Source organism: Equus przewalskii, chromosome 24, assembly GCF_037783145.1.
Source record: "Equus przewalskii isolate Varuska chromosome 24, EquPr2, whole genome shotgun sequence".
NCBI lineage: Eukaryota > Metazoa > Chordata > Mammalia > Perissodactyla > Equidae > Equus > Equus przewalskii.
Genome location: NC_091854.1, coordinates 5,467,732 through 5,483,549, shown reverse-complemented (window position 1 = coordinate 5,483,549; position 15,818 = coordinate 5,467,732). Strand labels below are relative to the sequence as shown.

The 15,818-nt window shown below is 41.5% G+C and overlaps 1 protein-coding gene across 4 annotated transcripts in view; it reads left to right on the top strand.

Moving 5' to 3' along the window:
• SLC44A3 (solute carrier family 44 member 3) overlaps positions 1-15,818 on the top strand; it is a 78,474-nt gene that overhangs the window by 41,855 nt on the left and 20,801 nt on the right. For 2 of the 4 annotated variants that reach the window (XM_070592590.1, XM_070592588.1), the window contains exons 10-12: positions 332-497; positions 9,698-9,854; positions 12,316-12,399. In XM_070592590.1, the coding sequence (XP_070448691.1) occupies positions 332-497; positions 9,698-9,854; positions 12,316-12,399 (407 nt within the window). Of the gene's footprint in view, positions 1-331; positions 498-9,697; positions 9,855-12,312; positions 12,400-15,818 lie in introns of all 4 variants that reach the window. The other 2 variants (XM_070592589.1, XM_070592586.1) reach the window with 1 other exon arrangement.

Genomic DNA, 15,818 nt, shown 5'->3' with positions numbered 1-15,818 from the left:
AAACTTTCCGAAAGTTACTTGTCTCTTCCAAACCTCAGTTTTCACATCTACGAAGTGGGATGGGTATTAGAGTATGGGGCAAATACCTTGCAAATTGCCTACCAATCAGTCATTGTAATTATTGTTGTTGATGTTACTCATAAATTAAAGGTGTGTTTCAATTTTTAGTTTTTGCTGTGGAGATCTTAAATTATGGTGGGTGCTTCAAACTGCTTTGGTGTCTGTGTTTCATGTAATGCCAAAGGCCAGGCACGAGAGGCATGGCCTGTGGAACCGTCTTCCACCCTTGGGGAAGCATTGGTGTAGAGCATGTCTGTGTTTTAAACTTTAGGAGCTGCCCAGGTTATCGAAGGCGGCCAAGTGGAGTACAAGCCTCTTTCTGGCATTCGGTATATGTGGTGGTACCATTTGATTGGCCTCATCTGGACCAGCGAATTCATCCTGGCGTGCCAACAGATGACTATAGCTGGGGCGGTGGCTACTTGTTATTTCAACAGGTAGGTCTAGCATGTTACTCCTGCTGGTTTGTCTGTGTGCTTCATGTTGTGCATCTCAAAAGATATTTTGGAGCTTTGCCATGACCCCTTAAAAGCAGTGGCCTAGAATGAAAGACTAAGCTAAAAATTGGGTGGAATGGTCATTTGGTAGTGAAAAGAAATGTTATACCTTAAATTTGCTGCATTTCCAAGCTGTTTTGCTTTAAACTAAAAAAAAATTCAGAAGGAAATCAAACAGGGAAGTAATCGTACTGTTTAGCATTGAAAGACAGCCTAAAGGAAGAGTTGACTTCTGTAAACATCCATTCTTACTGATTTCAGACTTAAAAAAATTGCTAGTCTATTTGGAACACACTTCAGTAAGTTCTGTGAGCCTCATTTCATCCTATGTGAAATGAGGAGAACATCTTCTTGGAAAATAATTTTAAATCCTAAGGGAATTGTATATAACTATAAAATATAATTTGTGTTCATATAGTCAAGTACTAGAGAATTAATTACTACCTTCTGTGTTCACCATGATTATCATTTAAGTGTTTACACCCCATTACAACGTCAAAATAATTGAGGACACTCACCCCTCAACTCTTTACCCCTTTTGTGTGTAAGACATTCCAAGGAGCATTGATAAAACCACAGGCAAGAAGAGCTCAGCCAAGACAATGACAGGGTTGGACTCAGAACAGGAAGTTTACTCCTGATAGGGCTGATCCTTCCCATCCTCCTCTAACCTCTCAGACCAAATGAGCAGATATACATGAGTGTTTGTGGGGAAAGAAAGTCAACCAGGGATGACTCATGCCGATGAGCACTTACCTCCTGAGGATAAGGAGCCCGTGGGTTTTAACACAGTGGTGCTGTTTGGGAGCCTCCATCATTAAAGACTCTGTAGGACATAGGACTGAGGGCTGCAGAGGGGCTGTAGCCCATGGCGTGGAGAACCTCTGAGCGGCCCCAGGTGGGTGGTATGTGCTGCTTGCTCCTGAGTAGGAGAGCAAAGATTATCCTAACCAAATTGACCAGCAAGTAACAGATGTCTGACAGTAGTGATTTTCTATTGTCTTAGAATAACAAAGCCAAAGCATTTTCAATGAGAGGGTGTGGACTTCCAGTGAAGCATGTGAATGGATCTCCTAACACCTCCTCCCACTCCAGTTCCCACCCCAAAATCATGAAAGAATGAAAAAGGCATAAACACACAAGGCCAGTGACAAACAGAGGCAATGACAGCAGATAAGATATGTCAACAGAAAGGATGGGTGAGTGGTGACTTTGAGCAGACTAGAGAGAGCTAAAAAGGCCTGTCTGTGTGGGGGTTGGTGGGGGGGCAGTGGGAGAGGAGGTGATGATAAGATGCAGGCTGATTTGAGCCACAAAAACCTAGAGAGGCTCAGGAATTCACGGGTAAAATGTACTTCCAAGGATTAGTTAAAAGTTTTTCTAAGGAGCAGTTAGACCCCAGGTCTCCTCCTCCACACCAGCAAAAGATGGGAGCCTTGATCTCTGGAGAGGTAAACCAGAGAAGGTCTGGACTTGGGGTGTCTGGCACAGCTGAGGCTGGAGGGGAGGCTCTGACTGAAAGAAAAGGGAGTAAATGACAGTCTAAATACTGCATAGTGAGGACCCACCACTGATCCACATTTCATGGCTCAGCTCCCAGGATGTTAACAGCCAGGTTAATATCCCTTAGGCAGGAAGTCAGAGGATTCTTCTTTGGAGAAATTTTATAACCCAAAGACCTATACATAGTACCATACGGGAGTCCCCCAATGAAATGGCCTGACTCCCTGATTCTGAACCAGACGGTGAAATTCATCAGTCAATAAGCAGTGCCCCTCAAATATAGAGCTTCCACTTCCTCTTTAGTCTCTCACTCTTAAATGTGAACTGGTAGCCAGTGATGGTTAAGTATTTGAAGAAAGCCTCTAGTGAAAGAAAGAAATCAAAATGAACAAAACAAACAAAAGGAATTTAGAGAAAAAGAGACAATGCAGGCAACAGAAGAAAACTACAAAAAAAAAAGAACTATAATATCCTCAGAGAGAACAAAGAAATACTGAATCCATAAAATAAGAACCAAAAAAAGTGGAGGAGGAGAATAGTGAGAGAACAAGAAAGACCTCTTAGTAATTAAAAATATTACTGTAAAAGTGAAAATTTTCTATTGAAGAATTAAAATATAAAGTTGGAGAACTCTTCCAGGGGGCCAGCCCCGTGGCCGAGTGGTTAAGTTAATGCACTCTGCTTCGGCGGCCCACGTTTTACTGGTTCGGATCCTGGGCATGGACCTAGCACCACTCGTCAAGCCATGCTGAGACAGCATCCCACATAGCAGAGGCAGAAGGACCTACAACTAGAATATACAACTATGTACTGGGGGGCTTTGGGAAGAAGAAGAAAAGAAAAATAAAAAAAGATTGACAACAAGTGCCAATCTTTAAAAAATAAAAAACTCTTCCAGAAGGTAGAGCAAAGAGACAAAGAGATGGAAAATAAGAAAGGATAAAAAGAGGATAAATTTAGAAGACTCAACATCTGACTAATATGAGTTCTAGAAACAGAGAATAGAGAAAAAAGAAGAGCTGGAGGACATGAGTAAAGAGAAGATTCCAGAAGCTTCTAGAAGGAAAAACAGATCACAGGCAAAGGATCAAGAACTAGAGTGAAACCTGACTTTCAACAACAACTCTGAACCAGGAAGACAGTGGAACAAGACTGTCAAAATTCTAAGGAAATATTATTTCCTATCTAGAATTCTTTACCTATTGCCCATCAGTCAGGGTAAAGGAGAATAAAGTTGTATTCAGGCTTGCAGTGTTCTAAAAGATTCCCTCCCCACTCTTCCTTAGGAAGGATGTTCTCCACTGAAGTAAATGAGTAAGCCAGGGAGGAAAACATGAGATTCAGGAAATGGGCTCCACAGAAAAGAAGGGAAGGGTGGTAGTTATGCAGCAGGTATAGAAAAATAGATTGTCCAAGATGGAACAGGAGGACAGTGGGCAAAAGGAGGGTTGTCTCCAAGAAAAAAAAGAAAACCAGGTGTGTTTGAACATGTAGAGAAATGATTTACACTTTGGCGAAGCATTCAGTGAAACCCATGAAAACCAAGCAAATAACAAATGTGAAACGATTACTAACTTCAGGAAAACCAAAAGTTGTATAAGAGAGGAGATATAATCAGAGTACACTACTTGGATCAGTTGTGAATGTTATTTATGTACTGATAATATGAACATTAAACATTAACTAAAACATAATGGTGAGATGTTGAAAGCTTTTCCTCTAAGATCAGGAACAAGACAAGAGTGCCCACTCTCACCACTCCTATTCCGCATAGTTCTGGAAGTTCCAGCAGAGCAATCAGGCAAGAAAAAAGAAATAAAAGCCATCCAAATTGGGGAGGAAGGAGCAAAATTGTCTTTGTTTGCAGATGATATATTCTCAGATAGAGAAAACCCTAAAGACGCCACCAAAAAACTCTTAGAACTAACCAATGAATTTGGTAAAGTTTCAGGATATAAAATCAACATGCAAAAAACAGTTGCATTTCTATACACTAACAACAAAGTATCTGAAAAAGAAATCAAGAAAACAGTCCCATTCACAATAGTGTTAGAAACAGTAAAATACTTAGAAATAAATTTAACCGAAGAGATGAAAGATCAAAACTTCTAAGATTTTGATGAAATTGAAGAAGACACAAACGAATGGAAAGATATCCCAGGTTCATGGATCAGAAGAATTAATAATGTTAAAATATCCATACTATCCAAAGCCATCTAAAGATTCAGTGCAATCCCTCTCAAAACTCCAATGCCATTTTTCACAAAAATAGAAAAAATAATCCTAAAATTTGTATAGAATCACAAAAGGCCCCAAATAGCCAAAGCAATCCTGAGAAAGAACAAAGCTGGAAGCATCACACTTCCTGATTTCAAACTATACTCCAAAGCTATAGTAATCAAAACAGTATGGTCCTCACATCAAAATAGACACAGATAAATGAAACACTGTCGAGAGCCCAGAAATAAGCCCTTGCATATACGATGAACTAATATTTGACAAGGGAGCCAAGAATACTCCATGGGGAAAGGTTAGTCTCTTCAGTAAATGGTGCTGGGCAAACTGGATAACTACATGCAGAAGAATGAAATTAGACCTCTATCTTATACTGGTCATAAAAATTAACTTATAAACACTTAAACATAAGAACTGAAACTGTAAAACTCCTAGAAGAAACAAAGGGGAAAACCTCCTTGACATTGGGCTTGCCAACAATTTTTTTAATATGACACCAAAACCACAAGCAACAAAAGCAGCATTAACAACTGAGACTACATCAAACTAAAAAGGTTCTGCACGGCAAAAGAATCCATCCAAAAATGAAAAGGCAACCTACGGAATGGGAGAAAACATTTGTAAATCAGGTATCTGATAAGGGGTTAATATCCAAAATATATAAAGAACTCATACAACTCAATAGCAAAAAAATAAAAATCCAATTAAAAAATGGGCAGAGGGGCCAACCTGGTGGCACAGCAGTTAAGTTCACACACTCTGCTTTGGTGGCCCGGGGTTTGCTGGTTCAGATCCCAGGTGCGGACCTATGCACCGCTTATCAAACCATGCTTGATGCCATGCCTTGGCAGGCATCCCACATATAAAATAGAGGGAGATGGGCACAGGTGTTAACTGAGGGCCAGTCTTCCTAGAAAAAGAGGAGGATTGGTGGCAGATTTTTAGCTCAGAGCTGATCTTCCTAAAAAAAAAAAAAAGAAAAGAAAAATGGGCAGAGGAACTGAATAGCTGTTTTTCCAAAGAAGACATCCAAATGGCCAACTGGTGCATGAAAATGTGCTTGACATCGCTAATCATCAGGGAAATACAAATCAAAACGACGATGAGCTATCACCTCACTCCTGTTAGGGCGTCTATCATCAAAAAGACAAGAGATAAAAAAGTGTTGTAGAGGATGTAGAAAAAAGGGAACCCTTGTGTACTATCAGTGGGAATGTAAATTGGTACAGCCAGTATGGGAAAGAGTGTAGATGTTCCTGAAAAAATTAAAAATAGAATTCCCATATGATCCAGCAATCTTACTTCTGGATATATATACACAAAGGAAATGAGAACAGGATCTCAGGTATCTGCACTCCCATGTTTACTGCAGCATTATTCACAATAGCCAAGATATGGAAACAATCTAAGTGCCTGTCAACAGATGAATGAATAAAAAAGAATACACACACACACACACACACACACACACACACGGAATATTATTCGCCATAAGAAAGAAGGAAATCCTGCCATTGTGACAACATGGATTGACCTTTAGGGCATTATGCTAAGTGAAATAAGCCACACAGAGAAAGACAAATACTGTGTGATCTCAGTTATCTATGGGTCTGAAAAAGCTGAACTCATAGGAACAGGGTAGAGTGGTGGTTACCAGGGGCTGGGGGGTAAGAGAAATGGGGAGATGTTGGTTGAAGGGTACAAACTTCTAGTTATAGGATGAGTATGTTCTGGGGATCTAACGTACAGCATGGTGATTACAATTAATAAGACTGTATTATATATTTAAAAGTTGTGAAGAGAATAGATTTTAAATGTTCTCATCACAAAAAATAAACAGTAATTACGTGACATGATGGAGGTTTAGCTAAGGCCATGGTGGTGATCATTTTGCAATATGTAAGTGTATCGAATCAACACATTGTACACCTTAAACCTACAGAATGTAATATGTCAATCATATCTCAATAAAGCTGGGGAAAGAAAACGTTAAACATTTCAGTACAATTAGATGAAGAACGGGGCATGGAAGAATGAGTGTATTGGGGAGTTTGGCCTTAGTAAGAACAGTAAACCGGCATCTTGTGTAGTGGGATGTCAGTGGACAATAGCTGAGGCTGAAGAATCAAGAAATAGCAGTAAGAACATATAATTTAGAAGTGTAGAGGTGAGTTCCAGAAGAAACAGCTGAAATATTATCTTTAGGGAGAGAAAATTAAGAGTAGAGGAAGAAAACTGCTGTTTTTCCTGTTAAGCCTCACAGTACTATCTGACTTTTTAAGATATTTGACGTATTACTTTGATCAAACTAAATTATTTTAAAATGAAACACGATTTATTTTTAGCACAGCTATTTCATTTATTAAAAAGTTCTACATTCTTTTTGAGTTTGTGCCTAATTTTGAAACCTCAAAGTTTTTCCTTATCTCAGAGTTCACAATTCTTTAATCTCGTGTTCTAGCCTGCATGCAGAGTGAGGATTAAATATAGCCAGAGTACATTCATCTTGGTCATTCCTTAAGCACTGAGAGGATTGAAGAGTTCATGCAAAGACTCAAGTACCAGGATAAAATCTCCCTTTTAAAACCATTTGCTTAAAGAGGGGTCCACTGAGGTGTGGCAGGAAGGAACTAGAACTGTTCAGCTTGGCAAAGGGACACTTGAGGCACGACTTCATCATCATTTTCAAATATATAAAAGATGGTTTCCAGCTGCTCTGGATTCACAGAGGAAGAAGTGAGGGAACAGATTCACACCAGAGCCTAAGGAATTTAGGTAGGAGACAGATGAATTTCCTAACCCTGGCAAGAGTTGCCGAGGACAGCTAAAGAATCCTGTTCTTCATAACAAACACAGTTTCCATTTTCTGTAGGATTGGAAAGATGAGCTTTACAGCTTCTTAACAGCCCTCCCAACCCCATCTTGCAGTGAATTTGCTGAAAGAAATATCAGGAAAGGACGCGGTCTCTGCAGGAACCACAGAGCGCTCCTTTGCTTGAGACCAGATTTACATTGGAGGCCATCCATCCCGTGCAGCCCGGTCCTTGTCCAGGAGCCTCAGCACAAAATGAGTTTTCCATACTGTTTGAAGAGTTCTTAGTGAGCACTGGGCTGGATCTAACTAGAGCTCCAACTTGCCTCTGGGACTCTGAAGTTGCTTGCTTGGCCTTATGCTCTGTTGTCCTAGGCACTAGTCATTGCAAAACAGCACTTATGCACCATGACTTGTATAGATGGGACCATTAAAACCTCTGCCCAGCAACTTGAGTTGATGCAGTGTTCTGAGGCCCTGGCTCTGTGGCATGGGGCCAGGCACCTTGAGCACTCAGGGCAGCCGCAAGTTTAGAAGGAGAGGGAAACCTGGGCTTGTGGGGCGCATCCTCGAGTCGCTGCTCTCTCACACTGCCTGAGTTTTCCTTATTGCCACCATCCACAGAATCAGGGTGGAATGTGCTCAACACACAGTACTCCCTAGGGACAGATGAGTAAGCCTGACTGGAGGCCCTAGCCTCCTGATAAGCTCATCACTGAGTCCCCGAGTATGCCCGATCCTTAGGCCAATTCTCAAAATACGGTGAAGTTTAGAGATATCTATTACTTTAAGTCTCACCGGGTACAATCAGATTCTCTTGCTGAAGGCAGGTTTTGCTGGTTATGAAGGAAACAGAGATGAAGGCCGCAGCTGCATACATGGCAGAGGAGGGATGCCAGGGTGGCAAAGGGGGAGGCCTCAAACACACTCCACTTATCTAACCTTTTTCTGCAGAGTGGTGTCTAGCTTTCAGGGCAGATATTGAGTGACTTCTGGTTCTGTGAGCTGGCCTGGGTTTAAAGGCCCTTCTTTTCACGTTGTCTCTCTCATCATGTGGTAACTCAGCTTCTGGAACCTCTGCATCTTCTGACCAAGCCCTGGAGACCTTAGAGTCATAGCCAGGATGTGTCATGGATGAGGGCCATGGAGCCAGTGCAGACAGTCCTCTGTCTGAAGTGGTTAATCCCATCACGGCAAAACCTTCTCAGAAAGCTGATGCCTAACCCCAAACTTCAGTACCTGGAGGAGCAGACCCCCAGGCCCGTCTGCAGGGGGGCCTATGAATCATTTGTTTCCCTACCAGATGGAAAGCAGGTGTCGTCCTCTTCTCCCTGCAGCCCCTCTTGAGCACCATAATAAGTTCTAAGGCACATAAATCTCCTAAATGGCAAAGTAAGCATTCTGCCTTTAAAAAAAAAAAAAAAAAAACAACTGAGGAAAGGGAAAAAATGTGTCAGATTTTCCTTGCCCATCCTACTCTTCTAGTTGATCAGATAACGATGAATTCGTATCAGCAATGGCTTCGCCAGTATTTCCTATTTTCAATAATATTGAGTTTAAACACACGTGGCCCTTTTGTGGGACAACTGGATTGCAGTTATTCCGCTCCCGGAACGACTTTCATGTTCTCTTTTCCTTCCTGGATGATTTAAGTAACAGCGAAATACAGCCATTGCCAACTCTTGAAACATTTCTGGCTGCATTCCTTTTCCTCCCTCAAAACCAAGGCTCTTGTCAAAACCTTAATTCATCGTGACTTATTAGCAACCAGAGCAAGTTGTAGAATAATCCATTACGAAGGAACCAACCTTCACTTGGAATCAGTGAATTGCCTTCTCGGAAATGGCCTACTTTTCTAGAACTGGCCTCAGCGGGAATTCAGAGGATCAGGGGAGGGGTTGCACCAGCCCTCCCTCCTTTATCTTTCAGGTTTGAGGCAGGGCGAAGGCTGTGCCCATTCTGTTCTTTTTCGCTTTTTATCCATGCCTGTGAAACTGACTTGCATTCTTGGGAGCTGTGTCATGACAAGTCCCGTAAATGATTCACACTGAAGTGACCTTTAAAGAGCAGAGCAGAAATCAGCTGGATTTCAGGAGCCTAGAGCTGTGCAGAAGCCAAAACTTTCTGTTCCTTCCCATTAAGCTGGAGGTCACAGTTACCTCTCTGGCGGCCCGTCCTGGTCAGGTGATTTGGTGATGATTTTAACCTGGCGATATTTACATATGCTCCTGCGTAATTTAAACCTTGGAGATTCTTATATAATTAAACTTCTGAAAATGAAAATAGGCAACTTAAAGGATTGGTGGCGAGGGTAGGTGTTATAAAGAGGGAAACTTGTTTATTAACTCATTAGTTGTTTTTTTTTTTAATTTTCTTTTCTGTGTAGCATTGAGTGCCACCAAAAGGAATTAAACTCAGTCCAAGAAATAATTTAACCTTAGCTACCAAGGAGTATAAAAATTTTGCCAAATGCTTGTTGCATCACTGCTTTATAACTCAGTAGTACCGTTGATGATTTGAACCAGAGAGAAGTTTTTTGTTTCTTTTTAAACAGTGTTTTTTAAATGCTGTCCTTTTTTCCTATTCCCAGAAATAAAAATGACCCTCCTGATCGACCAATCCTTTCATCTCTCTCCGTACTTTTCTGCTACCATCTAGGAACAGTTGTAAAAGGGTCATTTGTAATCACCATGGTGAGGATTCCAAGAACCGTTCTCGTGTACATGTGTAACGCTCTGAAAGAGAAGGTAAGGCAGCACCTTAACACACAGCGCAGTCTGTCTGGGTTGCAGAAAAGTTCATCACTGGAAAACTACAGCAGCCCCAGGGACAGGAATGTGACCTGTGACAGTGGCCATTCAGAAGGCTCCCGTGTTCTTCAGGTCCCATCCTCCCCGACCCCCAGCAAACTTGTTGTCCCCAGTCGGTTTTGTTTATAGTTTAGTTTGTTGAGTTTTTCACCAATGCGGTGCTGGAGGTGGGGTGGGCAGGGACTGGTCCTTCTTCTTTAAATGCTGAACAAACGGGAGGAGTTCTTCAAATGAAAGTTAAACAAGTTTTTCTGGACATTTATCATGCTTTTTTAAAAAGTAAGAAAATATACTACAAGATAAATGTAATATTTTTTTCTGTTTTAATGCTAAAATATTCCCTGCCTTTTGTGTTTCCTAGAGGGTTACTGGAAGTTACTGGTGTGAAGGGCCGGGGGGGGGTGGGGAGGTGGGCGTACACTTAACAGTGAGAAATGGCAAGCTGACCTAAATCTCAGCTCAAAGACAGAAAACTGAAGGGCTTTTGTGCCTGGGGGTTTTGCTTCTCCCTGGTTTTTATTTCCATGCACATTTGGTTATGAATGCCAGTGGAAACCAGAACACCAGGAAAACAGCTGTTCTCATGGTATTTCTGGCCTGCCCAACAAGGGAAGGTTGGACTTGTCCCAACTTTCCTGTTCTCATACGATGTTCCTCTCTCCCCCATTCCCACCTCTGCACTGGTGGGTTGGTCAGTTTCACACAGCTACCTGATTCCCACCTTATGGGTATAGGTATGTGTCCTTAGTAAATGGGAAATTTTACACATGGATTCATTATTGTATTTTAGAATTACTTTTCTTTTTTCTTTTAAGCAGAAATCCGAGTTGTTTATTTTTAAGCCCATAAGTGTATCAGTTAGGAACAATAGATTGAATTTCACATAAAATTTTCTAGCTTCCTTATCTTGAAATGCATGGTAAGCACTTGCCCCTGATCATAGAGTACTTTATTGTATTGCTACTGAAATATTGCATTGTAGATACCAGTTATGTGCCTATATAAAAAAAAAACCAAGTTTGACTTTTTTGGAAATTAATTCTATAGTGAGACTTTCAGGGCTAAATTTCAAGGGATTAAAAAATATATACATTTTAGTGACTTCAAGAGGCATTTCCACATCCAGGCCAAATGTGGCTGCTCTAGCTCCTGCATTTTGAAATTGATCCTTCAATTTTAGGAGACTTGGAGAAGGATTTCTTGACAAACAGAACAGCTTTTTATTTTAAATATATTCATATATATATATGCATTAGTAATAGATAATCATAAATTAATGAACAGTAGGGGACCTTGCTGTTGCTCCTAGAGCTAGGCAGCTTAAACTGTGGGGAGACAGCCTTCCATAAATCTAAAAGAGACATCGGTGGGTCGGTCTCTCCAACAGAGGTCTAAAAGCTTATTTATCACTCCCCAGATCCCAAAAGGACCAAGGGGCCAAACTCCCTTTTAGTGATGTTACTGTTGGAGAAACATGTCCTTTCTTAGGTTAAAAGGAAATCGTCTTCCTCAGCAGCCTTACAGCCTGTCCTGTGTCTACAATTTCAACGTTTCACACAGCCACTGCGTGATCTTTCCTTCGTTAAATGGCTCATTCACAACCACAGCCAGGCTGAAAAGTATCCAGATCAAGTTTCATCCAATTGAATTAACACTGGGACAAGAAAATGTCCATATAAGGCTGAGTTATTCCTGGGGTCCTCATAGAGGACTATTTCAGGATTGCTTTTTGTTTTCTTTTTTTCACTCTGGGCAGTGGGTAGGACAAATTCGATCACCCCTCCTCCACGAGTTTCATTAAACTATTTACTTTTGAGTCATACACAAGATCCAAGTTAAAATTTCAAAGGACTCGTTTATCCCTTGAAAGTTAGCCCTGTAAGTCTCACTGTAGGATTTCCAAAAAAGTTAAACTGGATTCTTTTTTTACGTGGGCACATAACTAGTCTCTCCACTACGTTATTTATTTTGTCTTTGGGGTGTGAATTTTTCATGAACATAAGCTGGTTTGCAAAAGCAAAGTTTATCATTGAAGCTGCTTAGGGGATGGTGAGGAGGGAAGAGAGATTTGTTTTTCTAGAACCAGAGGCCTAGTTTGCCTTTGCTGGTAAATATGCATTAACCCATTTCCCTCTCTGCTGAGGTCAACAGTAATCAAAACTGGTGAGCCCACAAGAGAGAGACTTTGCTCACTGGTAATAATAACAATAATTCATAATAATAACTTGTGCAAAATAGAGGAACTTCTCCCATACTGAAGGCAGATAGCTACAGTGCGTCCCCAGCTGTGTAAGTCTCCAAGGAGAAACGCAGCCGTGTGTCCACGGAAACTGCCTGCTGACTTCTTTCCTGTGTTGTTTCTGACTCTCTTCCTTTGTTCTGAACCTGATCCCAGCAGCGTAGTGTGTGGTCGAGATACGTGTTCAGATGCTGCTTCTGCTGTTTCTGGTGTCTTGACAGGTGCCTGCGCCATCTCAACCAGGTAGGTGTCCTCCACGTGCAGCAGGGACACACAAAGGGGCCAGTGCGTGGGCTCCATCCCTTAGGTCAGGGATTGGCAGATTTGCCTGTGAAAGGCCAGATAGTGTAAATATGTTAGCCTTTGGGCCATTCAGTCTGTCGCAACGGCTCACCCCTGCTCACTCACAGTAGTGGGAAAGCAGCCATAGACAAAATGTAAATGAAGGGGCGTCACTGTGTTCCCATAGAACTTTATTTACAGGCACTGAAATTTGAATTTCCTATAATTTCACACTGCAATAAATATTCTTCTTTTCACTTTTTTTCAACCGTTTTAAAAATGTGGAAATTGGGGCTGGCCCAGTGGCGCAGCGGTTAAGTTCACACGTTGTGCTTCGGCAGCCCAGGGTTCGCCGGTTCAGATCCCGGGTGCAGATGTGGCACCGCTTGGCAAGCCATGCTGCGGTAGGCGTCCCACATATAAAGTAGAGGAAGATGGGCACGGATGTTAGCTCAGGGCCAGTCTTCCTCAGCAAAAAGAGAAGGATTGGCAGTAGATGTTAGCTCAGGGCGAATCTTCCAAAAAAAAAAAAAGAAAACGTGGAAATTATTCTCGGCTCCGGCCAGAGGAAAGCGGGCTTTCCGATGGAGCTGGCTCGTGGGCGGTGGCTTGCAGGCCCTCACTTTAGAGCCTTACAGCATTAAAGCCATTCTTCAAATTCCGAAAGAAATGGGTTTCTCTTTTCAGAAATAAAAAGGGAAGGAGGCTTTAGAACCTCTAGCATAATGAATATATTTCAACTGTGAGATTATTTTCAATGTGTTCTCTAAGAACTATAATTTTCCTGAAATAGGAAAAGAATTGCCTCCCTAATTTTTATATATTTCACCATCCTTTCCCTTTCAAACTATAAATATTCCTCTAAAAATCAAAAAAATTATGTACTACAATTGTTTGAATTTAAAATTTTTTTCTCTCATGAGTCTTTCACATTGATGGAAATTTAAATATATGTTTTATTTTTCTGTAGGTAATTTAGGAAATTTTAATAGCCCTTAGTCAAATTTATGCAAAGCAATATTTTTGTAAGTCAGCAGGCTGTTTTATAATTTACATGTCCACAAAAATCTCACTTAGAAAAGTACTTCTTATCATTGCCACTCTTCCTAATAAACGTACTAGGAGAAGTAAAGGGACTAATTAGACCATCCGTGTTTAATGATGTCTTATAAATGTATTAAGAATACCTTTCATTGTTCAAAGGAGAGTGTACTCTTCTTAGAGTAAAGCTCTATTTCTAAGGCTCTTCTTAAGAATCTTGGAGTACATTTTAGAGAGTATCGAGTTTTCATTTGGATTGCTTCAAGCCAGCGTGTATAAAACACAGTAAAATACCAAAGCACCTTTCAGAATGGTGGGTCATATAGCAAGTCAAGCCAAACCCTATGAATGTCTTGTCATGGTACAACGTGCTAGCCTCTCTCTTCCTAGAACTGTGTGTACATATCCAGACACCAACTTCTTCCAGAAAGATTTTGAGATGCATTATAAAAATTTACTAATTATGGTAAAGTGTATGTACATGAAAATCAAGGCTAAGAAACATGTAGATAGACTAGAAAGGCAGAAGCAATGGGACCGTGGATATCCAAGTATGTTGGCCACATGGTCCTACAAGGCCCTGAAGTTGAGTTGCCATCCCCTCACTGTATTATGTAAATTCAGGTTCTTTCTGTGTCCCTCTTTCACTGGTAGTTTTCAGACTGCCCCATGGAAGCCTAGGGGCTTCTTGTGGATTCTACAGGGACCCCCACTTCAGGAGGGGAAAGAAATGGGTGAAGAGGAGGAAGGGTGGGCTCTGGCTCCATACCACCACCACCCTACCTGCCTTCGAACCAGAGCAGCTCCACTTTCATCAGATTTGGGAGTAGGAGTCCACTGGATGTTTTGTTTGAAGACAGGTCTCTGCTGCTAACACAGTTGAAAACCATTGTCTTGGACCATGTTCGTGTTTGTTTTCTCTGCCCTGTTTTCCTGAGGGACATAGTTCCTGCATTCTGAAATTTCACCACCTTATACTAACTTGGTACCTTTTCCCTTGGGAGCTCAACATTTTTCCAAGGTCATAAGTAGTGTTAGTATTAACCACACTATAATTACCATTAGAAAGGTGAGGAACCCTTATCACAGATGTGCCATGGGAGTGATTGTCCCTGCATCTCAAAAAAGCTCACCTAACCTTGATCAAGCTCATAGTGAATCAGTGTTGCAAACAGGGATAGGTCCTTCCGATTCTGATCATGGTGCTGGTGCACTAGGCCTTGGCCTAAACCAGCTGTCAAAGCATCTTTAACTTGAGGTGGCTTCTACAGGTCTAGGCAATGCTGTGGGCACTGCCTCCCAGACGTGGGCACTGCTGGGAGGCCAAAGGTTTAGGAGACTGAGAAAGAAGAGGAGGAAGAATGGAAAAGAAAGAAAAAGAATTGATGTGACTATTGATGGAGAGGGGAAGGTCACCTCTAGTCTAAATCAACTACTGGGAAGCAGAGAAAAATAAAGATTTTTCAGAGTAAAGATCATTATTGTATCATGGTGGGCAGAGCTGTGGTCCGTGGTCCATCTCATTTGGTGGTGGACGAAGGAAAGGGAGCTTAAAGGGAGAGAAGGAATTTAGATTAGCCTTTTGAAAAATTTCCTGGCACCATGAATGAGTTACTAAGGAAGGATTTCTCTGGAAATCAGATTTAAAAGAGCTGAGGCCTGTTTTATTTCCTTGTTTTGTGCAATAGGAGCTGGGAAATGCTCAAAGAGAATGAGATCCATTTGTTACCATCAGAACCCAGATGCTCTTCCTTACTTAACATCAAGGAGCTGGTGGGGTCTCACCATTGCTGCAGAAAAGCCTCATCTGTCTTCACTAGTCCTGGGCAGGCAGCAGGTGGTAGTTGCTGTTTTTTATAGACCCCCAGCCTAAGGCTGCACAGTGATTCACAGGCAGAGAACAGGGTGAGACCCCACATCTCGTCATTTCTCATTACTTGTCTCTCCACATCATTAATTCCAAATGTGTGTATACCTGAAAAAATTAGATGTGTACATCTCACTCATTTATATATCCAACAACTATTTGTTTATTTATGGTGTATACGAACCATTTGAACCTGGACGTAGTGGGGGAAGGCACTGTGGTGAAACAGAGTCAATATAAAGCAAAGCCAGGCTTTCTAGGAGCTGACAAGCTAGTGTGAGGAATGGGGAACAGTGTGAGGCATTTATATAACAGAACAGAGAGGTGCGTGTTTAAGTGCTGGCATGAGCACTGCAGTTCAGAAAAGGAGAATTTTGGTCATTGGAGAGGTACTTTGACTTGGTCATTGGAGAGGTGTCATGGAAGAGGTTGGATTTGTCAGACCTGAGCACTGAGCACCCACGGGAGGTCA